Source organism: Salmo salar, chromosome 16, assembly GCF_965601325.2.
Source record: "Salmo salar chromosome 16, fSalSal1, whole genome shotgun sequence".
In the NCBI taxonomy this organism is placed as follows: Eukaryota; Metazoa; Chordata; class Actinopteri; order Salmoniformes; family Salmonidae; genus Salmo; species Salmo salar.
The window spans coordinates 87,479,774-87,506,600 of record NC_138306.1 but is presented as its reverse complement, the minus strand read 5'-3'; the positions used below and the strand labels follow the sequence as shown (position 1 = coordinate 87,506,600).

General features: G+C 45.2%; 2 protein-coding genes across 3 annotated transcripts in view; one reads left to right on the top strand and one right to left on the bottom strand.

Annotated features, from left to right (window-relative positions):
- LOC106574892 (phosphorylase b kinase regulatory subunit alpha, liver isoform) overlaps positions 1–9,965 on the top strand; it is a 36,400-nt gene extending 26,435 nt beyond the window's left edge. Inside the window, exons 29-30 of the mRNA XM_082963136.1 lie at positions 6,759–6,959; positions 8,393–9,965. Of these exons, the coding sequence (XP_082819262.1) occupies positions 6,759–6,959; positions 8,393–8,566 (375 nt within the window). The 3' untranslated portion in view covers positions 8,567–9,965. The remainder of the gene's footprint in view (positions 1–6,758; positions 6,960–8,392) is intronic.
- Positions 9,966–9,983: 18 nt separating this feature from the next.
- Positions 9,984–26,004, bottom strand: LOC106574899 (uncharacterized). 2 transcript variants are annotated; one of them, XM_045698333.2, is made up of 8 exons: positions 25,575–26,004; positions 25,256–25,429; positions 21,341–21,505; positions 19,474–20,628; positions 15,370–15,492; positions 12,536–12,742; positions 10,522–10,659; positions 9,984–10,383 (listed from the first exon to the last, which is right to left on the bottom strand). In XM_045698333.2, exons 1-8 carry the CDS (start codon positions 25,633–25,635, stop codon positions 10,229–10,231), a joined length of 2,178 nt encoding a protein of 725 aa, XP_045554289.1. In that variant the 5' UTR covers positions 25,636–26,004; the 3' UTR covers positions 9,984–10,228. The 2 variants fall into 2 exon arrangements, with proteins under 2 accessions (XP_045554289.1, XP_045554288.1); XM_045698332.2 differs by lacking the exon at positions 25,575–26,004 and having other exon boundaries at positions 25,256–25,561.
- Positions 26,005–26,827: the final 823 nt, after the last annotated feature.

The window sequence follows — 26,827 nt, the reverse complement described above, 5'->3', positions numbered from 1 at the left end:
CCTTCCTCCACTACCAGAGAGGTATGTAGTGTCATGGTCTGTCTATAGATGGATACGTGCTGTCTTCCTCCACTACCAGAGAGGTATGTAGTGTCATGGTCTGTCTATAGATGGATACGTGCTTCCTTCCTCCACTACCAGAGAGGTATGTAGTGTCATGGTCTGTCTATAGATGGATACGTGCTGTCTTCCTCCACTACCAGAGAGGTATGTAGTGTCATGGTCTGTCTATAGATGGATACGTGCTTCCTTCCTCCACTACCAGAGAGGTATGTAGTGTCATGGTCTGTCTATAGATGGATACGTGCTGTCTTCCTCCACTACCAGAGAGGTATGTAGTGTCATGGTCTGTCTATAGATGGATACGTGCTGTCTTCCTCCACTACCAGAGAGGTATGTAGTGTCATGGTCTGGCTATAGATGGATACGTGCTGTCTTCCTCCACTACCAGAGAGGTATGTAGTGTCATGGTCTGTCTATAGATGGATACGTGCTGTCTTCCTCCACTACCAGAGAGGTATGTAGTGTCATGGTCTGTCTATAGATGGATACGTGCTTCCTTCCTCCACTACCAGAGAGGTATGTAGTGTCATGGTCTGTCTATAGATGGATACGTGCTTCCTTCCTCCACTACCAGAGAGGTATGTAGTGTCATGGTCTGTCTATAGATGGATATGTGCTGTCTTCCTCCACTACCAGAGAGGTATGTAGTGTCATGGTCTGTCTATAGATGGATACGTGCTTCCTTCCTCCACTACCAGAGAGGTATGTAGTGTCATGGTCTGTCTATAGATGGATACGTGCTGTCTTCCTCCACTACCAGAGAGGTATGTAGTGTCATGGCCTGTCTATAGATGGATACGTGCTGTCTTCCTCCACTACCAGAGAGGTATGTAGTGTCATGGTCTGTCTATAGATGGATACGTGCTTCCTTCCTCCACTACCAGAGAGGTATGTAGTGTCATGGTCTGTCTATAGATGGATACGTGCTGTCTTCCTCCACTACCAGAGAGGTATGTAGTGTCATGGTCTGTCTATAGATGGATACGTGCTTCCTTCCTCCACTACCAGAGAGGTATGTAGTGTCATGGTCTGTCTATAGATGGATACGTGCTTCCTTCCTCCACTACCAGAGAGGTATGTAGTGTCATGGTCTGTCTATAGATGGATACGTGCTGTCTTCCTCCACTACCAGAGAGGTATGTAGTGTCATGGTCTGTCTATAGATGGATACGTGCTTCCTTCCTCCACTACCAGAGAGGTATGTAGTGTCATGGTCTGTTTATAGATGGATACGTGCTTCCTTCCTCCACTACCAGAGAGGTATGTAGTGTCATGGTCTGTCTATAGATGGATACGTGCTTCCTTCCTCCACTACCAGAGAGGTATGTAGTGTCATGGTCTGTCTATAGATGGATACGTGCTGTCTTCCTCCACTACCAGAGAGGTATGTAGTGTCATGGTCTGTCTATAGATGGATACGTGCTGTCTTCCTCCACTACCAGAGAGGTATGTAGTGTCATGGTCTGTCTGATTTAGTTCAGTTGGTAGTGCATGGTGTTTGCAACGCCAGCATGGTGTGTGCAACACCAAGGTTGTGGGTTCGATTCCCACGGGGGGAAAGTACAAAAAAAAATGTATGAAATGTATGCATTCACTAATGTAAGTCGCTCTGGATAAGAGCGTCTGCTAAATGACTAAAATGTAAAATGTAAATGTAAGGTATGTAGTGTCATAGTCTGTCTATAGATGGATACGTGCTGTCTTCCTCCACTACCAGAGAGGTATGTAGTGTCATGGTCTGTCTATAGATGGATACGTGCTGTCTTCCTCCACTACCAGAGAGGTATGTAGTGTCATGGTCTGTCTATAGATGGATACGTGCTGTCTTCCTCCACTACCAGAGAGGTATGTAGTGTCATGGTCTGTCTATAGATGGATACGTGCTGTCTTCCTCCACTACCAGAGAGGTATGTAGTGTCATGGTCTGTCTATAGATGGATACGTGCTGTCTTCCTCCACTACCAGAGAGGTATGTAGTGTCATGGTCTGTCTATAGATGGATACGTGCTGTCTTCCTCCACTACCAGAGAGGTATGTAGTGTCATGGTCTGTCTATAGATGGATACGTGCTGTCTTCCTCCACTACCAGAGAGGTATGTAGTGTCATGGTCTGTCTATAGATGGATACGTGCTGTCTTCCTCCACTACCAGAGAGGTATGTAGTGTCATGGTCTGTCTATAGATGGATACGTGCTGTCTTCCTCCACTACCAGAGAGGTATGTAGTGTCATGGTCTGTCTGATTTAGTTCAGTTGGTAGTGCATGGTGTTTGCAACGCCAGCATGGTGTGTGCAACACCAAGGTTGTGGGTTCGATTCCCACGGGGGGCAAGTACAAAAAAAAATGTATGAAATGTATGCATTCACTAATGTAAGTCGCTCTGGATAAGAGCGTCTGCTAAATGACTAAAATGTAAAATGTAAATGTAAGGTATGTAGTGTCATAGTCTGTCTATAGATGGATACGTGCTGTCTTCCTCCACTACCAGAGAGGTATGTAGTGTCATGGTCTGTCTATAGATGGATACGTGCTGTCTTCCTCCACTACCAGAGAGGTATGTAGTGTCATGGTCTGGCTATAGATGGATACGTGCTGTCTTCCTCCACTACCAGAGAGGTATGTAGTGTCATGGTCTGTCTATAGATGGATACGTGCTGTCTTCCTCCACTACCAGAGAGGTATGTAGTGTCATGGTCTGTCTATAGATGGATACGTGCTGTCTTCCTCCACTACCAGAGAGGTATGTAGTGTCATGGTCTGTCTATAGATGGATACGTGCTTCCTTCCTCCACTACCAGAGAGGTATGTAGTGTCATGGTCTGTTTATAGATGGATATGTGCTGTCTTCCTCCACTACCAGAGAGGTATGTAGTGTCATGGCCTGTCTATAGATGGATACGTGCTGTCTTCCTCCACTACCAGAGAGGTATGTAGTGTCATGGTCTGTCTATAGATGGATACGTGCTGTCTTCCTCCACTACCAGAGAGGTATGTAGTGTCATGGTCTGTCTATAGATGGATACGTGCTGTCTTCCTCCACTACCAGAGAGGTATGTAGTGTCATGGTCTGTCTATAGATGGATACGTGCTGTCTTCCTCCACTACCAGAGAGGTATGTAGTGTCATGGTCTGTCTATAGATGGATACGTGCTGTCTTCCTCCACTACCAGAGAGGTATGTAGTGTCATGGTCTGTCTATAGATGGATACGTGCTGTCTTCCTCCACTACCAGAGAGGTATGTAGTGTCATGGTCTGTCTATAGATGGATACGTGCTTCCTTCCTCCACTACCAGAGAGGTATGTAGTGTCATTGTCTGTCTATAGATGGATACGTGCTGTCTTCCTCCACTACCAGAGAGGTATGTAGTGTCATGGTCTGTCTATAGATGGATACGTGCTGTCTTCCTCCACTACCAGAGAGGTATGTAGTGTCATGGTCTGTCTATAGATGGATACGTGCTGTCTTCCTCCACTACCAGAGAGGTATGTAGTGTCATGGTCTGTCTATAGATGGATACGTGCTGTCTTCCTCCACTACCAGAGAGGTATGTAGTGTCATGGTCTGTCTATAGATGGATACGTGCTGTCTTCCTCCACTACCAGAGAGGTATGTAGTGTCATGGTCTGTCTATAGATGGATACGTGCTGTCTTCCTCCACTACCAGAGAGGTATGTAGTGTCATGGTCTGTCTATAGATGGATACGTGCTTCCTTCCTCCACTACCAGAGAGGTATGTAGTGTCATGGTCTGTCTATAGATGGATACGTGCTGTCTTCCTCCACTACCAGAGAGGTATGTAGTGTCATGGTCTGTCTATAGATGGATACGTGCTTCCTTCCTCCACTACCAGAGAGGTATGTAGTGTCATGGTCTGTCTATAGATGGATACGTGCTGTCTTCCTCCACTACCAGAGAGGTATGTAGTGTCATGGTCTGTCTATAGATGGATACGTGCTTCCTTCCTCCACTACCAGAGAGGTATGTAGTGTCATGGTCTGTCTATAGATGGATACGTGCTGTCTTCCTCCACTACCAGAGAGGTATGTAGTGTCATGGTCTGTCTATAGATGGATACGTGCTTCCTTCCTCCACTACCAGAGAGGTATGTAGTGTCATGGTCTGTCTATAGATGGATACGTGCTGTCTTCCTCCACTACCAGAGAGGTATGTAGTGTCATGGTCTGTCTATAGATGGATACGTGCTGTCTTCCTCCACTACCAGAGAGGTATGTAGTGTCATGGTCTGTCTATAGATGGATACGTGCTTCCTTCCTCCACTACCAGAGAGGTATGTAGTGTCATGGTCTGTCTATAGATGGATACGTGCTGTCTTCCTCCACTACCAGAGAGGTATGTAGTGTCATGGTCTGTCTATAGATGGATACGTGCTGTCTTCCTCCACTACCAGAGAGGTATGTAGTGTCATGGTCTGTCTATAGATGGATACGTGCTGTCTTCCTCCACTACCAGAGAGGTATGTAGTGTCATGGTCTGGCTATAGATGGATACGTGCTGTCTTCCTCCACTACCAGAGAGGTATGTAGTGTCATGGTCTGTCTATAGATGGATACGTGCTGTCTTCCTCCACTACCAGAGAGGTATGTAGTGTCATGGTCTGTCTATAGATGGATACGTGCTGTCTTCCTCCACTACCAGAGAGGTATGTAGTGTCATGGTCTGTCTATAGATGGATACGTGCTGTCTTCCTCCACTACCAGAGAGGTATGTAGTGTCATGGTCTGTTTATAGATGGATATGTGCTGTCTTCCTCCACTACCAAATCAAATTCAAATCAAATCAAATGTATTTATATAGCCCTTCTTACATCAGCTGATATCTCAAAGTGCTGTACAGAAACCCAGCCTAAAACCCCAAACAGCAAGCAATGCAGGTGTAGAAGCACGGTGGCTAGGAAAAACTCCCTAGAAAGGCCAAAACCTAGGAAGAAACCTAGAGAGGAGCCAGGCTATGAGGGGTGGCCAGTCCTCTTCTGGCTGTGCCGGGTAGAGAGGAATCAGGCTGTGAGGGGTGGCCAGTCCTCTTCTGGCTGTGCCGGGTGGAGAGGAATCAGGCTGTGAGGGGTGGCCAGTCCTCTTCTGGCTGTGCCGGGTGGAGAGGAATCAGGCTGTGAGGGGTGGCCAGTCCTCTTCTGGCTGTGCCGGGTGGAGAGGAATCAGGCTGTGAGGGGTGGCCAGTCCTCTTCTGGCTGTGCCGGGTGGAGAGGAATCAGGCTGTGAGGGGTGGCCAGTCCTCTTCTGGCTGTGCCGGGTAGAGAGGAACCAGGCTGTGAGGGGTGGCCAGTCCTCTTCTGGCTGTGCCGGGTAGAGAGGAACCAGGCTGTGAGGGGTGGCCAGTCCTCTTCTGGCTGTGCCGGGTAGAGAGGAATCAGGCTGTGAGGGGTGGCCAGTCCTCTTCTGGCTGTGCCGGGTGGAGAGGAATCAGGCTGTGAGGGGTGGCCAGTCCTCTTCTGGCTGTGCCGGGTGGAGAGGAATCAGGCTGTGAGGGGTGGCCAGTCCTCTTCTGGCTGTGCCGGGTGGAGAGGAATCAGGCTGTGAGGGGTGGCCAGTCCTCTTTTGGCTGTGCCGGGTGGAGAGGAATCAGGCTGTGAGGGGTGGCCAGTCCTCTTCTGGCTGTGCCGGGTAGAGAGGAACCAGGCTGTGAGGGGTGGCCAGTCCTCTTCTGGCTGTGCCGGGTAGAGAGGAATCAGGCTGTGAGGGGTGGCCAGGCCTCTTCTGGCTGTGCCGGGTGGAGAGGAATCAGGCTGTGAGGGGTGGCCAGTCCTCTTCTGGCTGTGCCGGGTGGAGAGGAATCAGGCTGTGAGGGGTGGCCAGTCCTCTTCTGGCTGTGCCGGGTGGAGAGGAATCAGGCTGTGAGGGGTGGCCAGTCCTCTTCTGGCTGTGCCGGGTGGAGAGGAATCAGGCTGTGAGGGGTGGCCAGTCCTCTTCTGGCTGTGCCGGGTGGAGAGGAATCAGGCTGTGAGGGGTGGCCAGGCCTCTTCTGGATGTGCCGGGTAGAGAGGAATCAGGCTGTGAGGGGTGGCCAGTCCTCTTCTGGCTGTGCCGGGTAGAGAGGAACCAGGCTGTGAGGGGTGGCCAGTCCTCTTCTGGCTGTGCCGGGTGGAGAGGAACCAGGCTATGAGGGGTGGCCAGTCCTCTTCTGGCTGTGCCGGGTGGAGAGGAATCAGGCTATGAGGGGTGGCCAGTCCTCTTCTGGCTGTGCCGGGTAGAGAGGAACCAGGCTATGAGGGGTGGCCAGTCCTCTTCTGGCTGTGCCGGGTGGAGAGGAACCAGGCTATGAGGGGTGGCCAGTCCTCTTCTGGCTGTGCCGGGTAGAGAGGAACCAGGCTGTGAGGGGTGGCCAGTCCTCTTCTGGCTGTGCCGGGTAGAGAGGAACCAGGCTGTGAGGGGTGGCCAGTCCTCTTCTGGCTGTGCCGGGTGGAGATTATAACAGCCCTTTTTACAACAACATTTATAATGTGCAGTAACCCCCCTAGACCCCCAAACAGCAACACGACATCAAGGAACATCTCTCTGCCTACAGTGTTTCACCTTTACAACAAATGTTGCTTCCTATAATAGTAGGAAATAAGATTTCATTTCAGACACTCTGATTGGCACAGATAGATCCCTTGATGGAGATTCAATCTGTGTCTGGGAAACCGTTCTGACTCCGACGTTGTGTCCCTGCCTACAGATGACAGAGGGTGAGATCAAGTTTGCGGTGCACGTGGAGTCTGTTCTGAACCACGTCCCCCAGCCAGAGTACAGACAGCTGCTGGTGGAGGCTGTGATGGTGCTGACTCTAGTGGCTGACATGGATGTGGACAACATCGGAGGAATCATCCTGATAGACCGCATCGTACACATGGCCAATGACCTCTTCTTACAGGACCAGGTAAGTCTGAGCCAGAACGGCCCATAGGGCAGGAGCCTTTTTCCTGTTTCTATAGCGTGATGTACAAGTAAGTACACCCTCTGGAAAATCTGTAAGCAGAGACGCATCGGGTCCCATTTTTAAAGTGTTTGGTATGACTCGACCAGGGATCGAACCCCCAAGCTTCCAATCTCAGGGTGGAAACTATTCCCACAAGGCCACGGAGATGGTCACAAGAAAGTAATGTCCTATAAAGGGTTAATGTGTGACGGTCACTAGAAAGTAATGTCCTATAAAGGGTTAATGTGTGACGGTCACTAGAAAGTAATGTCCTATAAAGGGTTAATGTGTGATGGTGACTAGAAAGTAATGTCCTATAAAGGGTTAATGTGTGACGGTCACTAGAAAGTAATGTCCTATAAAGGGTTAATGTGTGACGGTCACTAGAAAGTAATGTCCTATAAAGGGTTAATGTGTGATGGTCACTAGAAAGTAATGTCCTATAAAGGGTTAATGTGTGATGGTGACTAGAAAGTAATGTCCTATAAAGGGTTAATGTGTGATGGTCACTAGAAAGTAATGTCCTATAAAGGGTTAATGTGTGATGGTGACTAGAAAGTAATGTCCTATAAAGGGTTAATGTGTGACGGTCACTAGAAAGTAATGTCCTATAAAGGGTTAATGTGTGATGGTGACTAGAAAGTAATGTCCTATAAAGGGTTAATGTGTGACGGTCACTAGAAAGTAATGTCCTATAAAGGGTTAATGTGTGATGGTCACTAGAAAGTAATGTCCTATAAAGGGTTAATGTGTGACGGTCACTAGAAAGTAATGTCCTATAAAGGGTTAATGTGTGATGGTCACTAGAAAGTAATGTCCTATAAAGGGTTAATGTGTGATGGTGACTAGAAAGTAATGTCCTATAAAGGGTTAATGTGTGACGGTCACTAGAAAGTAATGTCCTATAAAGGGTTAATGTGTGATGGTGACTAGAAAGTAATGTCCTATAAAGGGTTAATGTGTGATGGTGACTAGAAAGTAATGTCCTATAAAGGGTTAATGTGTGATGGTGACTAGAAAGTAATGTCCTATAAAGGGTTAATGTGTGATGGTGACTAGAAAGTAATGTCCTATAAAGGGTTAATGTGTGATGGTGACTAGAAAGTAATGTCCTATAAAGGGTTAATGTGTGATGGTGACTAGAAAGTAATGTCCTATAAAGGGTTAATGTGTGATGGTCCAGTTCAATGACCTGGATGTCTGTCCTGTATCGTTGCCATATTATCATGTTAACTAGAGTCATGTGTCTGCCTGACTCGTCCACATGACTATCATATTGTAACACGGTGTCAGAAGTGGGATCAGACCCCATGTCTCAGTTTGGAATAAGACCTATTTTCTACCTAGACAACATGATCTGTATCTACCTATCAGCCTTGTCCTCTATGTTCCAGAGGACCCATGGAGCCAATGAGTACTTCCTGGAGAAGGATCCAGCCACGGGGATATGTCACTTCTTCTATGACAGCGCCCCTAGTGGCAGCTACGGTACCATGACCTACCTCTCCAAGGCTGTGGTCACATACCTACAAGACTTCCTGCCACAGTCTACCTGTCTCATGCAATGAACTATCAGACTGGGTTTGATGTATAGCGCTCTCCCTGGCCTCGCAGGCAGCTATCAAGGGAGACTAGTCGAGTATTATATTATAGTGTGGAAGGAAACACTAGTGCCTAGTTCCGATTCTCCCCAAGTGTACACTCGTTCACTCCCATTCAAGGATGATTTAAAATCATTGGATTGAATTGTTGAAGGGAAGTGAATGAGTGCACACTTCAGAGAGAAGGGGGAGAACTAGACTTAGGTAGGAAGTTGGATGGGGATTGACCTATGACCTATGACTAAGATATACACAACACACTCTACTCAAAGGAGTTTTATTGCAGCTAATTGATTGAATATAATCAATAATATAGCAGGTTTCAAATGAAATATGTTCGTTTTTTATTTTGAGTGTTGGACTACACACTGTACTAAAATTATTTATTATTTTAACATTTAATATATATGTGCAAATCAGATCTAGTTGTTTAAAACAATCTAATATGATATAATGAGTGTATTTTTCTTAACCCTCCTCTATTGTATCAGTCTCACCCTGTCTTGTGAGAATGTGGGGTAATAAACATTTCCAGACGTTACTATGTTATCCCGTGTTGAAGTACTGCAGCTGACTGTGTACCTTTAATCCCACTGGAAAATGACATTTACCTCATGTTATCTGAAGTGTTGCTCACCATCACCACTGTATGTGTCACAAATACTGTTCATTTATCCAGCTATGCCTTCATAGCTGCTAATGTGAATGTGTGTTTATCTGTGAAGTAAAATAATGGCAATGTGATTATATATAACATGGTTGAATCAGTCCAACAGCGGTTCATTCCATTTGAGTATGCCATATTTCAGCCTTTTGCCGTAAACATTCTGTACAACACTGTGTATTAGACATTAGCATCCCAGCAGGCTTATAGTTGAGACCATAAGGAAAGGGAGAATCTGTTTGCAGTTAAGGACGACTGAGGCTGAAACAGTTCTGTTTTTGTGTCTAATTTTATTTTATATATATATATATAAAGAGTACATTTCCATAGAGACTATAAATATAGTGGATACATAGAAATAATTTATTTTTAACAAGCACTATGACTGTTTATATAACAGACTAAAGTACAATTAATACTGTCACTTTTAATCAAAAAATGACATTTGATATTCCTATGGACATGGCCATGGCCATGTTATAAGTCTGCAGTTGAGGACATTTTGACACGTGGACCAAGTTGAGGACATTTTGACACGTGGACCAAGTTGAGGACATTTTGAGGGGATCAATTCTACTAATCAATTATAACAGTGTCTGACAACATGTTTTCACTCATTCATTCACACTACCTTGTAAAACAACATGTAATCATTTGAGGAAATGTATCTAAACGCCATCAATTAAATCCCTAAACTAATAAGGTGTTCTTCTGGTTTCTCTTCAGCTATATGTCTGTATAATGCAGTCCAAGCCTCAATCAATGTTACAGATATGTTCTGATATGACAATAATATTTTAAGATGTTTTTTTTATACTGTTCTCAATCATCTGACCAAAAAAATCTAACGCCTGACAAAATGTAGATTCAATTGTAGAAGTCATTGTTCAAGGGCCGAACAGAGGGACGGTAGAAACAATAGAATAAATGACATTTAAATTTAAATGATCTCCACACCATCTCTGCTACACATTACTCTGCAGTTCTTTCCTTGGCTGACACTTCTTCCTACTGTAGGGGGAGAGGCGGTGAGAGGCAGGACAGGAACACTGGTAACTTCCTTTATGGTTCAGGCACCGGTGAGAGCAGCCACCATTCTTACGGCTGCACTCATTGATATCTGTTGATGAAACAGGGTAAGGGCTGGTCAGAAAAATATCATTGGAAGTGATTGGTGATCGTAGATTTGCCGAAGACTTCCGTTTGATCAATTTATGTCTACTGTGTGTGTGTGGGTATGGATGTGTATTTATCTCACCTCTGCAGTGGTGTCTGTCTGAGTACAGTTTGTAGCCTCTGGGACAGATACAGCGGTGGGAGCCAGGCAGGTTCACACACTTCCACTGACACCTGTGTCCAGGTACACTGACCTCTGGCTCCTCACATTCATTGATGTCTGTAAAAGGATCAGTGTCATTCCAGCGTTGAAGACAACCTGATCGCCATACACATTTTGTTTGCTGAATGACATTGTTGTATCGATTTTCTTTTGATTCCACTAAGCTACATGGAATTGTTTTAAGAATGTCATTACCAAGGATCATTTAGTTATTTGATTTTTGAATTTTAAGACCCCTTGAAATATAAAAATATATACAGTACCAGTCAAAAGTTTGGACACACCTACTCATTCAAGGGTTTTTCTTTATTTTTACTATTTTCTACATTGTAGAATAATAGTGAAGACATCAAAACTATGAAATAACAATGGAATCATGAGGTAACCAAAAAAAGTGTTAAACAAATCAAAATATATTTTATATTTCAGATTCTTCATAGTAGCCACCCTTTGCCTTGATAACAGCTTTGCACACTCTTGGCATTCTCTCAACCAGCTTCATGAGGAATACTTTTCCAGCAGTCTTGAAGGAGTTCCCACATATGCTGAGCACTTGTTGGCTGCTTTTCCTACACTATGTGAAGGAAGAGTCTTGTGAGCATTGTAGATCAAAATATGTGTTTGTGAGAGTCTCACCTTTCCACAGAGGGGTCATATTAGTTTGTAGCCCAAACCGTTCGGACGCTACAGACAGAAGTTGCCAGATCGTCTGTACCAACGTCAGAGGAGTCCCAAGATGCTTGTGGGGGTCATAGAGCAAAAGGGAAAACCCCATCATGTTCTTGAGTCTAATCTTTCCATGGAGGTGTTTGGATGCTACAGACGATATTTTGAGAGACCGATTTTCGGGATGCCTCATGGTCTGACAAACCCCGCTCTAGCTGTGCCATATTTCACCGCAGATGCAGAAGTGCAGCATTGGCTGATGTGGTGGATTGAGATGTCTCTAGCATTAATTGATGGATTTTTATGGGAGGATTATGGGAAGATTCATCGGATGGGGCCACAGTGTCTCCTGACCCCTCCTGTCTCAGCCTCCAGTATTTATGCTGCAGTAGTTTATGTGTCGGAGGGCTAGGGTCAGTCTGTCACATCTGGAGTATTTCTCTTGTCTTTTCCGGTGTCCTGTGTGAATTTAAATATGCTCTCTCTAATTCTCTCTTTCTCTTTCTTTCTTTCTCTCTCTCGGAGGACCTGAGCCCTAGGACCATGCCTCAGGACTACCTGGCTTGATGACTCCTTGCTGTCCCCAGTCACCTGGCCGTGCTGCTGCTCCAGTTCCAACTGTTCTGCCTGCAGCTATGGAACCCTGACCTGTTCACCGGACGTGCTACCTGTCCCAGACCTGTTGTCCCAGACCTGCTGGAACCCTGACCTATTCACCGGACGTGCTACCTGTCCCAGACCTGCTGTTTTCAACTCTCTAGAGACAGCAGGAGCGGTAGAGATACTCTCAAAGATCGGCTATGAAAAAGCCAACTGACACTTACTCTTGTGTTACTGACTTGTTGCACCCTCGACAACTACTATGATTATTATTATTTGACAATGCTGGTCATTTATGAACATTTGAACATCTAGGCCATGTGCTGTTATAATCTCCACCCGGCACAGCCAGAAGAGGACTGGCCACCCCTCATAGCCTGGTTCCTCTCTAGGTTTCTTCCTAGGTTTTGGCCTTTCTAGGGAGTTTTTCCTAGCCACCGTGCTTCTACACCTGCATTGCTTGCTGTTTGGGGTTTTAGGCTGGGTTTCTGTACAGCACTTTGTGACATCAGCTGATGTAAGAAGGGCTATATAAATACATTTGATTTGATTATGCTAATTCGATTTCCGTGAGGGTATTTAAGAGAGAGATATTCCACTAGTCTAATTAAAAGTTGTGGCATTCTATTCATTTCTGCTAAACCTACAGCATCCCAGTGTCTCCTACCTACACACTCCTTTCTGGATGAGTTTCCTCCAGGTATTGGGGTTGAGGGTTGTTTCCTGTACCCTGCTGGACACTCAGCCACACAGGCCCTTCCGTCCCCGGCCAGGACGTGTCCGTAGGGGCAAGAGCAGCGGAACGAGCCAAAGGTGTTGACGCAGGTCTGCTGGCAGCGCTGTTGCTGCTGGCCCTCCACACACTCATCCACATCTGCACCGAGGACACACACAGGTATGGGTTTAAACACACGTTTGTGCGTACGCAGAGGAACACACACACAATTAGGAAAGTGGCCTGTCTGATGCTGATGTCACAAAGGCCCTGAGATGAAAGAGTAGAGCAGCTCTCTCTCGCTTTGATTCTCGCTGTCTCTCATTTTCTCTCGCTCTGGCACTCCTCATTACCATGGAGACCAGGCATGCACCGTTGGCTTTCATGTACGACAAAGGTGATGTGTGATGATGGCCTTTTGTTTTGATCGTGTCAGTGTTCAGTGTTCTGCTGCGACAACAGTATGTATTAGCTAACATCCACCTCTTCTGTTCCACTGATTTGATCTGCAGCCCTGGTCTCAGTGGTCTGGCCCGTTTCAATATGACAAATACAGAGAGACTAACAGACTGGGAGAAAAACATCTGGTTTATAGAGGAAGCTGCAGTGTGTGGAAAACAACTCAGGAAGATATATCAACTACTGTACCTGCTAGCTGAGCTCCTGCTCTTTCCCAGGAGAGCACCTGTAGCTGTGTGTGTGTGTGTGTGTGTGTGTGTGTGTGTGTGTGTGTGTGTGTGTGTGTGTGTGTGTGTGTGTGTGTGTGTGTGTGTGTGTGTGTGTGTGTGTGTGTGTGTGTGTGTGTGTGTGAGATTGATTGTGTGGTGTGTGTGTGTGTGTGTGGTGTGTGTGGTGTGTGTGTGTGTGTGTGTGTGTGTGGTGTGTGAGATTGATTGTGTGTGTGTGTGATTGATTGTGTGGTGTGTGAGTGTGTGTGGTGTGTGTGTGTGTGTGTGGTGTGTGTGTGTGTGTGATTGATTGTGTGGTGTGTGTGGTGTGTGTGTGTGTGTGATTGTGTGGAGTGCGTGTGGTGTGTGGTGGTGTGTGGTGTGTGTGTGTGTTATTGGAATGTGTAAATGAATATTTATCTCTGCTGTATGGTACTGTCACGTCCTGGCCAGTATAAGGGTTAATTGGTATGGTAGTTTGGTCAGGACGTGGCAGAGGGTATTTGTTTTATGGTATTCGGGGTGGTGTGTTTGTTGTAGGGGATTTGATTTGTGTATTCCGGGGTTTTTGGGCACTGTTCCTTGTTATGTATGTCTATGATTGATCTAGCTGTTGTATATCTATGTGTGGTCAATTGGGGTTGGGACTCTCAATTGAAGGCAGGTGTTGTCCATTTGCCTTTGATTGAGAGTCCCATATATTAGGGTGTGTTTGTATGTGTCTTTTGTGGGAGATTGTTGTGTGTACTGCGTTTGTTTGAGCCTGCCACACTGTTGCCGTTGTGAGTATTGTTTAGTTTTTTCTTCAAGTGGATACCTTACCTGTTTTTATCAGGAATAAACATGAGTGTCCACAATCCCGCTGCATTTTGGTCCTCCTTTCCTCAACACAACGAAATACCTGACAGGTACGCCTGTCTGAGTCAGACAGATTATACCATGTGTTGATATTGTGATAGTCAGCTCTGACTACAGGCGAAAACCACCTGTTTATAGACAGTGAATCATGGTAGTACTTTATTCTGAGACATAAATGATGGGTTACTACCTGGAAATAAACTGAGGGAAAATAGAAAGAGTGAGAAAGCAATTCTCAACAGTGAAACCCTTTTTTAACAGAAGCCAATTTCAACCTTTTAAAGTGGATCATTTGACCCAAGTTATTTACTCGACACCCGAAACCAAATGTCCAGCTGTCACAAAAGACTAGTTTGTAGGTGCACCGTGGAACAGAGGTCATGAAACATATTAACGGGGTCTTTCCTCATGCTGTAGCTTGTCCCTCTGCAGTGCTGCCTTGTGATCAGAGTGTTAAAGATGTTATGGATCAAGAATGTATAGCTCTAAATGTGGCATACTCAGGCTATAAAAACATCATTGAATTTAGGGGGCATCATGATCACATCGCAGACCCTGTTGGTGCAGACACTACAGCTGTTCTTTATACAGAGGCTGTGGAGGAAGACCTTTTGACTAGTCAGAGACTGTGGAGGAAGACATCTTGGCTAGTCAGACTGTGGAGGAAGACATCTTGACTAGTCAGAGGTTATGAAGGAAGACATCTTGACTAGTCAGAGACTGTGGAGGAAGACATCTTGGCTAGTCAGAGGTTGTGGAGGAAGACATCTTGGCTAGTCAGAGACTGTGGAGGAAGACATCTTGGCTAGTCAGAGGTTATGGAGGAAGACATCTTGACTAGTCAGAGACTGTGGAGGAAGACATCTTGACTAGTCAGAGACTGTGGAGGAAGACCTCTTGACTAGTCAGAGACTGTGGAGGAAGACATCTTGGCTAGTCAGAAACTGTGGAGGAAGACATCTTGGGTAGTCAAGGCAACAAAAACAAGACATTTGACCTCACCCCAACAAGGAGGAGCACCAACACAACACTGACTAGTGGTTTTGGGCTCATAAAGTGAAATACTTCTTTCTACCACAAAGCATGGTGTATGTGTAGTAGCTCTTGCACCAGTTGTTTCAGTGAAACATGTCCCTTGAGTACTTGCTTTACTTGCTACGGCTTTAGCGCAATGGGTGAACACTGTCTTGTGTCGCACAGGAGACCCTGGGTTCAAACACAGTCACTTCATCTCTCACCTCGATTGATTGTTTTACTGACCTCTACAGGTACGGTGGTCCTCTACCAGGGTGAAGCCTGGTCTGCAGTGACACTGAGCTTGTTCCTGCTTCACACTACACAGCTGGGAACAGCCTCCATTGTTCAGGGCGCAGGGCGTCACCTCTAGGGTCAGAGGTTAGAGATGGAGAAGTCAGTGTCTCATGCCTGTATTACATTTGTTTGTGTATATCCTGTCTGTATATCCTGTCTGCCTGTATGGTCTGTCTGTATATTCTGTTTAATGTCTGGTAACATTTCACCAGGTCAAATGTTTGGTACATGTAAATGTGCTTGGTGAATAAAGGGGATTGTGATTCTGTATAGGACTATAGCAGGTGTGCAGGTTGTATGTGTTACGACAGGGCTGGAATAAAGACCCTGCAGGAGGGTGCCTCTCCAGGAGTAGGGCTGGAATAAAGACCCTGCAGGAGGGTAGTTCTCCAGAAGTAGGGTTGGCCACTCTTGCATTTAGACTTTACCTTAACTGAGCCCCAGCCATTTAAAATAGGACTGTCTTCCAACAACCACAGCTGGTCCTAATTCACTCCTTACCCATCAAAGGGTTAGTTCCAAGAGGAAGGGGAAAGAAGTGAATTGGGACCGGCTGCCGCAGTCTACCAAGCACAGCACTGACTTCCTGGTGATTCCACTCAGTCTGCCAGTCAGTCACTCAGTTACTGAGAGATAATGCCTGAAACAGATCTTGTGATGTCACTGAGGTAAAAATGTAGAAAACAGAGAGAGCTGCACACGTCTCCTTTCATTACCTCTTTCTCTCCTAAACACACACCTCTATACACATATCTACACATCATCTACACATCTACACATCATCTATACACATCATCTATACACATCTACACATCATCTATACACATCATCTATACACATCTACACATCTATACACACCATCTATACACATCTATACACATATCTACACATCATCTACACATCATCTATACACACATCTACACATCATCTATACACATATCTACACATCATCTATACACACATCTATACATCATCTATACACAATCTATACACATATCTACACATCATCTATACACATCATATATAAACATCTCCACACAAATCTATACACATATCTACACATCTATACACATATCTACACATATATAAACATCTCCATACATCTACACATCATCTACACATCATATATAAACATATCTACACATCATCTATACACACATCTATACACATATCTACACATCATCTATACACATATATAAACATCATATATAAACATCTCCACACATCATCTATACATCATCTCCACACATCATATATAAACATCTCCACACATAATCTATACACATCATCTCCACATCATCTATACACATCATATATAAACATCTCCACACATCATCTCTACACAATTTCTACACATCATCTCCACACATCATCTCTACACATCATATATAAACATCTCCACACATCATCTATACACATCATATATAAACATCTCCACACATCATCTCCACACATCATATATAAACATCTCCACACATCATCTCCACACATCATCTATACACATCCTCTATACACATATATAAACATCTCCACACATCATCTCCACACATCATCTATACACATCATATATAAACATCTCCACACGTCATCTCCACACATCATCTATACACATCATATATAAACATCTCCACACCATCTCCACACATCATCTATACACATCATATATAAACATCTCCACACATCATCTACACATATATACACATTTCCACACATCATCTCCACACATCATCTATACACATCATCTATACACATCATCTAAAAACATCTCCACACATCATCTATGCACATATTCTATACACATCATGTCTACACATCATCTCTGCACCTCATCTCTACACATCATCTATACACATCATCTCCACACATCATCTATACACATCTCCACACATCATCTATACACATCTCCACACATCATCTATACACATCTCCACACATCATCTATACACATCATCTCCACACATCATCTATACACATCTATACACATCATCTATACACATCTCCACACATCATCTATACACATCTCCACACATCATCTATACACATCATCGCCGCACATAATCTCTACACCTCATCTCTGCACCTCATCTCTGCACCTCATCTCTACACATCATCTATACACATCTATACACATCATCTCCACACATCTCCACACATCATCTATAGACATCTCCACACATCATCTCTGCACCTCATCTCTGCACTTCATCTCTAAACATCATCTCTACACATCATCTCCACACACCTCTCCACACACATCATCTATACACATCATCTCTACACATCATCTCCACTCACATCATCTATACACATCATTTATACACATCATCTCTGCACCTCATCTCTACACATCATCTATACACATCATCTATACACCTCATCTCTGCACCTCATCTCTACACATCATCTCTACACATCATCTCTACACATCATCTCCACACATCATCTCTACACATCATCTCCACACATCATCTCTACACATCATCTCCCCACATCATCTCTACACACATAATCTCTACACACATCATCTCCACACACCTCTCCACACACATAATCTATACACATCATCTCTACACATCATCTCCACTCACATCATCTATACACATCATTTATACACATCATCTCTGCACCTCATCTCTACACATCATCTATACACATCATCTATACACCTCATCTCTGCACCTCATCTCTACACATCATCTCTACACATCATCTCTACACATCATCTCCACACATCATCTCCACACATCATCTCTACACATCATCTCCCCACATCATCTCTACACACATAATCTCTACACACATCATCTCCACACATCATCTCTACACATCATCTCTACACATCATCTCCCCACATCATCTCTACACATCATCTACACATCATCTCCACACATCATCTCCACACACATCATCTCTACACATCATCTCTACACATCATCTCTACACATCATCTCCACACATCATCTCTACAAATCATCTCTACACACATCATCTCTACACATCATCTCTACACATCATCTCCACACATCATCTATGCACATCATCTCCACACACATCTATTCACATCATCTCTACACATCTCCACACATCATCTCTACACATCATCTCCACACATCATCTCTACACATATCATCTCTACACATCATTTCTACACATCATCTCCACACACATCATCTCTACACATCATCTATACACATAATCTACACATCATTTCTACACATCATCTCCACACACATCATCTCTACACATCATCTATACACATAATCTACACATCATCTCTACACATCATCTCCGCACATCATCTTCACACACATCTATACACATCATCTCTACACATCATCTCTACACATCATCTCCACACATCATCTCCACACACATCATCTATACACATCATCTATACACATCATATATAAACATCTCCACACATCATCTATACACATATTCTATACACATCATCTCCACACATCATCTCTACACATCATCTCCACACATCATCTCTACAAATGATCTCTACACACATCATCTCTACACATCATCTCTACACATCATCTATACACATCATCTCCACACATCATCTATACACACATCTCTACATATCTCCACACATAATCTCTACACATCTCCACACATCATCTCTACACATCATTTCTACACATCATCTCCACACACATCATCTATACACATCATCTCCACACATCATCTATGCACATCATCTTCACACACATCTATACACATCATCTCTACACATCTCCACACATCATCTCCACACATCATCTCCACACACATCATCTATACACATCATCTATACACATCATCTCTACACATCATTTCTACACATCATCATCCATACACATCATCTCTACACATCAATTAACAGGGTTTAAGTACAGGGACCCTTTACTTCTCACCTGCCCAAACACAGAGGACACAGTCGATGAGGTGAACACGGCAACATACGTTCTGAACAAAGCTTCTATGGCCTTCTGTAGCTCTTCAATTTGGTACTACAGAATCTGTAGAGGCATCACAATGGGGAATGATAGTGCAGTGACTTACCCAAGCAGACAGGTGTGACACCACTCCACCGTCCACCCTGCAGACAGTAGCTGTGGATATCCCCGTGGGCCAGTGTGTACCCTGCATAGCAGGCGTACTGGATATAGTGTTTGTAGTCCCGGGGACCGGGGTTGTCTACCGTACGGAAGTAGAAGGTGCCATGAGCTGGCAGGGGAGGGTAAGGGCACAGTGGACGCCTGTTTAGGGTCACAGGCCTGGGCAGCTCCTCTGTAGCACCCTTAATAAGATGCTGGTCTGACCTGTTTAAAGCCAGATATGATGAGGTCCCATTGTGTCGAGATGTTTCACCATCACCGGACAATGGCGATGATGATGTCTCGTTCGCCTGACTGTGATGACTGTCACTTGTGTCGGTTTCATTGTCCTGTGAGGACCCGTTTGATGCCAGATCCGGAGAGGTCACGTTGTGTTGATGAGTTTCACCAGCATCGTTATCATCATCAGATAATGATGCAGTCTCCTTCACTTGGATGTGATGACCATACATGTCTGTTCCACTGACCCAGTGGCTGGTGGTGTTGCTAGAGTTGATGAAGCTTGTGGAGCTTGTCTCAGTGGGTCTCTGAGGACGGGGCTCCTGTGTGTCTGTGCTGGACTCACTGAGCTCCTTTGTGTCTGTGCTGCTCACATCTGCTGGCTCCGTAACGCCCTGGCCATGCTCCAACTGGGTGGCCCCTGTCGGCACCCCCTTCCTGGGTAATGAATCCTCCTGCTCAGCCTGGGCTATGGAGGTCCCCTGGTGCCAATACCCTTCAGCGACCGGCAGGCTGGATGTGGAAGTAATGGTCTCGGTAGTAGCAGAGGAGGATGTGGAGGCCAGAGGTCTAGTGGGCTTCTCAGGGGCCCCTGCTCTGTCTGTTAAATCCCTGGTGTCTTTCAAAATCTCCTCCACAAGGTGAGCTTTGGGGCTGCGGCCTATGGAGTGTGGGTCTTTTAGGTGGGTGTGGGGGTCTTTAGGTGGTGCGTTGGCCAGCAACATGGGCTTGAAGAAGACATCCTTGGAGGCGGTGTTAGCGATGGTATTGTAGTGAAGCTGTAGGTGGTTCTTCAGAGCAGACAGCACATTAAGGTTCTGGCTCTGGATCCTGGGCATCGGCACGGCTGGCTCCTTCCATGAACTCATCATATCAGACTCTAGGAGGGAGAAGCATAGAGGAGGATCAATACCAGGAGACATCATCAGACTCTAGGAGGGAGAGGCACAGAGGAGGATCAATACCAGGAGACATCATCAGACTCTAGGAGGGAGAGGTACAGAGGAGGATCAATACCAGGAGACATCATCAGACTCTAGGAGGGAGAGGCACAGAGGAGGATCAATACCAGGAGACATCATCAGATTCTAGGAGGGGAGAAGCACAGAGGAGGATCAATACCAGGAGACATCATCAGACTCTAGGAGGGAGAGGCACAGAGGAGGATCAGGAGACATCATCAGACTCTAGGAGGGAGAGGCACAGAGGAGGATCAGGAGACATCATCAGACTCTAGGAGGGAGAGGCACAGAGGAGGATCAATACCAGGAGACATCATCAGACTCTAGGAGGGAGAGGCACAGAGGAGGATCAGGAGACATCATCAGACTCTAGGAGGGAGAGGCACAGAGGAGGATCAATACCAGGAGACATCATCAGCCTTTGTTTAAGGCAGGGTAAAAATCAGATTACAGGGTATGTTTTATAATTAGTTCACATGAAGGAGGTAGCCTACTGTAGAATATCATGCTGATAGTAATCCACAGCTGTCTCACGCTCAGGCCTCACACTGAAAAGAGAGAGGTGGAGTGCCACGGTGGACGCTCACCAAGGGGGCAAAGAGGACTAAGTCAGTAAGTCAAGTCTCTCACCCTTGCAGACAGGCTTGGTGCCGTTCCAGTTCTGGCCCTTGCAGTAGAGCAGTGAGTGTCCATAGAGCCTGTAACCAGCATCACAGCTGAAGAGAACCCAGGACCCGTCCTCTGTCACACTGGTAACCCCCTGCAGGAGATCCCCTGGGCTGAGACACCCAGAGGCTGGAATACACACACAGGAGATTCAACACAGATTAGAAGAGAAAGAGAGAAAGAAAGAGAGAGAGAGAAATCCAATTTTGATAAACTCCCATATCTATTGGGTGAAATACCACAGTGTGGAATCACAGCAGCAAGATTTGTGACCCGTTGCCACAAGAAAAGGTCAACCAGTGAAGAACAAACACCATTGTAAATTCACCCAATATTTATTTATTTTCTCTTTTGTACTTTAACTATTTGCACATCGTTACAACACTGTATATAAACATATGACATTTAAAATGTCTTTATTCTTTTGGAACTTTTGTGAGTGTAATATTTACAGTTTATTTTTTGTTTATTTCACTTTTGTTAATCCATTTCACTTGCTTTGGCAATGCAAACACATTTCCCATGCCGATAAAGCCCCTTGAATTGAATTGAGAGAGAGAGCGAAAGAGGGAGATTTAACAGCTCAACTCGTACATTTCCTCAGTGAAAACAATGTACTGAGCAAATGTCAAGTTGGCTTTTTACCAAATTACTGTACAACAGACCATGTATTCAACCTGCACACCCTAATTAACAAATAAACAAACCAAAACAAAGGCAAAGTCTTCTCATGCATTGTTGATTTCAAAAATTCTTTTGACTGAATTTGGCACGAGGGTCTTTTATACTAATTGATTGAAAATGGTGTTGGGGGAAAAACATGCGACATTACAAACAACAAGTGTGCAGTTAAAACTGGCAAAAAAAACTCACATTTCTTTCCACAGGGCTGTGGTGTGAGACAGGGATGCAGCTTAAGCCCCACCCTCTTCAACATATATATCAACGACTTGGCGAGGGCACTAGAACAGTCTGCAGCACCCGGCCTCACTCTACTAGAATCTGAAGTCAAATGTCTACCGTTGGCTGATGATCTGGTGCTTCTGTCCCCAACCAAGGAGGGCCTACAGCAGCACCTAGAAATTCTACACTGATTCTGTTAGACCTGGGCCCTGACAGTAAATCTCAGTAAGACCAAAATAATGGTGTTCCAAAGAAGGTCCAGTTGCCAGGAACACAAATACAAATTCCATCTAGACACCGTTTCCCTAGAGCACACAGGAAACTATACATACCCTGGCCTAAACATCAGGACCACAGGAAACTATACATACCCTGGCCTAAACATCAGGACCACAGGAAACTATACATACCCTGGCCTAAACATCAGGACCACAGGAAACTATACATACCCTGGCTTAAACATCAGGACCACAGGAAACTATACATACCCTGGCCTAAACATCAGGACCACAGGAAACTATACATACCCTGGCCTAAACATCAGGACCACAGGAAACTATACATACCCTGGCCTAAACATCAGGACCACAGGAAACTATACATACCCTGGCCTAAACATCAGGACCACAGGAAACTATACCTACCCTGGCCTAAACATCAGGACCACAGGAAACTATACATACCCTGGCCTAAACATCAGGACCACAGGAAACTATACATACCCTGGCCTAAACATCAGGACCACAGGAAACTATACATACCCTGGTCTAAACATCAGGACCACAGGAAACTATAGATACCTTGGCCTAAACATCAGGACCACAGGAAACTATACATACCCTTGCTTAAACATCAGGACCACAGGAAACTAAACATACCCTGGTCTAAACATCAGGACCACAGGAAACTATACATACCCTGGCCTAAACATCAGGACCACAGGAAACTATACATACCCTGGTCTAAACATCAGGACCACAGGAAACTATACATACCCTGGCCTAAACATCAGGACCACAGGAAACTATACATACCCTGGCCTAAACATCAGGACCACAGGAAACTATACATACCCTGGCCTAAACATCAGGACCACAGGAAACTATAGATACCCTGGCCTAAACATCAGGACCACAGGAAACTATACATACCCTGGCCTAAACATCAGGACCACAGGAAACTAAACATACCCTGGCCTAAACATCAGGACCACAGGAAACTATACATACCCTGGCCTAAACATCAGGACCACAGGAAACTATACATACCCTGGTCTAAACATCAGGACCACAGGAAACTATACATACCCTGGTCTAAACATCAGGACCACAGGAAACTATACATACCCTGGTCTAAACATCAGGACCACAGGAAACTATACATACCCTGGTCTAAACATCAGGACCACAGGAAACTATACATACCCTGGCCTAAACATCAGGACCACAGGAAACTATACATACCCTGGTCTAAACATCAGGACCACAGGAAACTATACATACCCTGGCTTAAACATCAGGACCACAGGAAACTATACATACCCTGGCCTAAACATCAGGACCACAGGAAACTATACATACCCTGGCCTAAACATCAGGACCACAGGAAACTATACATACCCTGGCCTAAACATCAGGACCACAGGAAACTATACATACCCTGGCTTAAACATCAGGACCACAGGAAACTATACATACCCTGGCCTAAACATCAGGACCACAGGAAACTATACATACCCTGGCCTAAACATCAGGACCACAGGAAACTATACATACCCTGGCCTAAACATCAGGACCACAGGAAACTATACATACCCTGGCCTAAACATCAGGACCACAGGAAACTATACATACCCTGGTCTAAACATCAGGACCACAGGAAACTATGCATACCCTGGCCTAAACATCAGGACCACAGGAAACTATACATACCCTGGCCTAAACATCAGGACCACAGGAAACTATACATACCCTGGTCTAAACATCAGGACCACAGGAAACTATACATACCCTGGTCTAAACATCAGGACCACAGGAAACTATACATACCCTGGTCTAAACATCAGGACCACAGGAAACTATACATACCCTGGTCTAAACATCAGGACCACAGGAAACTATACATACCCTGGTCTAAACATCAGGACCACAGGAAACTTCCACAAAGCTGTGAACGATCTGAGAGACAAGGCCAGAAGGGCCTTCTACGTCATCAAAAGGAACAGAAAATGTGACATACATATTAGGATCTGGCTAAACTTCAGTTATAGAACCCATCGCCCTTCATGGTTGTGAGGTCTGGGGTCCACTTACCAACCAAGAATTTACAAAATGTGACAAACATCAAATTGAGACTGCATGCAGAATTCTGCTAAATTATCCTCTGTGTACAATGTAAAACACCAAATAATGCATGCAGAGCAGAATTAGGCCGATACCAGTTAATGATCAAAATCCAGAAAAGAGACGTTAAATTCTACTACCACCTAAAAGGAAGCGATTCCCAAACCTTCCATAACAATGCCATCACCTACAGAGAGGGAAAGGGGGATACCTAGTCAGTTGTCCAACAATGTATTCAACTGAAATGTGTCTTCCGTATTTAACCCAACCCCTCTGAATCAGAGAGGTGCGGAGGGCTGCTTTAATCAACATCCACGTCTTCAGCACCCATGAACCTGGAGAAGAGTCACAGGACTGCAACACAATTAGACCCAACCAAATCATGAGAAAACTAAAAGATAACTACTTGACTCATCGGAAAGAATTAACAAAAAAACAGAGCAAACTAGAATGCTATTTGGCCCTAAACAGAGAGTACACAGTGGCAGAATACCTGACCACTGTGACTGACCCAAACTTAAGGAAAGCTTTGACTACGTACAGACTCAGTGAGCATAGCCTTGCTATTGAGAAATTGAGAGAGAGACGTGTAACTTGAAATAAATGTATCAAACTCAAGTCTAAAGTCACTTACCAACACACACTGGAGGTTCCCTGGACCATTGTCCAGACACACAGCTGTTGGTTCTATATCCATGGATCTTATAGCCAGGGTTACAGGTGAACGTCACATACAGCCCGCTGTAGCGGAAGAATGTTCTACCGTTCTCCAGATGTCTGAAACTACTGCATTCCTCACCCAATGACCCTGGAGACAGAACAGAGATCAACATAAAGACAGTCTGATGCCATGAGGAGTTCCCATTGATCTCAAAAGTCCTTTTACCAACCAAACAGAAACAACAGATCCAATAGATGAAATCCAATCCAGCTGACATTGTAGACTGACTGACCTGGAGGGAGGGTCCATAGCAGAGCGACTAGCGCAGAGAGAAGGCCTGTCAGAGCCCCCATGGTCACTCCCTGCAGCAGACTGAGGTGCTCTACTCTTTCTCTCTCTCTCTCTCTCTCTTTTCCTTCCTCTCCCTCTCTCTACTCTTCTCTCTCTCCCTCTCTCTACTCCTCTCTCTCTCCCCCTCTCTCTATACTCTTATCTCTCTCTACTCTTCTCTCTTCCCTTCCTCTCCCTCTCTCTACTCTTCTCTCTTCCCCTTCCTCTCCCTCTCTCTACTCTTCTCTCTTCCCCTTCCTCTCCCTCTCTCTACTCTTCTCTCTTCCCCTTCCTCTCCCTCTCTCTACTCTTCTCTCTTTCCCTTCCTCTCCCTCTCTACTCCTCTCTCTCCCTTCCTCTCCCTCTCTCTACTCTTCTCTCTCTCTCCCTTCCCCTTCCTCTCCCTCTCTCTACTCTTCTCTCTTTCCCTTCCTCTCCCTCTCTACTCCTCTCTCTCCCTTCCTCTCCCTCTCTCTACTCTTCTCTCTCTCTCCCTTCCCCTTCCTCTCCCTCTCTCTACTCTTCTCTCTTTCCCTTCCTCTCCCTCTCTCTACTCCTCTCTCTCTCCCTTCCCTCTTCTCTCCCATCCTCCCTCTCTTTCTGTGTATCTGTGATTCTCTGGCACCGTGTAGTTCTGAGTGTGCGTGTTCACATGCATGTGTGATCCTGTTTGTGTTGTCCTGTGTGTGTGTTGTCCTGTTTGTGTGTGTGATCCTGAACACCAGACCTGTGGAATGTCTCCTACCCTCCTGAGAGAGGCTGGTCCTGCCATTTGGCCTCCCTCCCTGCCTACCTGTCAGTCAGAAGTACGAGGTGTGTTTAACAGTGCTCACACATTGCTTTGTAATTATGGGTCTTCCAATACACACCCACATCTACATGCATGCACAAACATGTGCACAAACACACACACACACCAAATACAAATGTGAACCAACCGAGTAAGGAAACGGTCAAGAAAACAGCCAGTAAAGGGCATTTAAAACTGTTTTTATTGAGAAATGGTTCATATTCTTCTATGTCAGCATCATGGACTGTCAGCTCTGGTGGACATTCCTGCAGTCAGCATGCCAATTACATGCTCCCTCAAAACTTGTGACATCTGTGTTGTGTGACAAAACTGCACATTTTAAAGTGGCCTTTTATTGTACCCAGCGCACGGTGCACCTGTGTAATGATCTTGCTGTTTAATCAGCTTCTTGATAGTCCACCCAC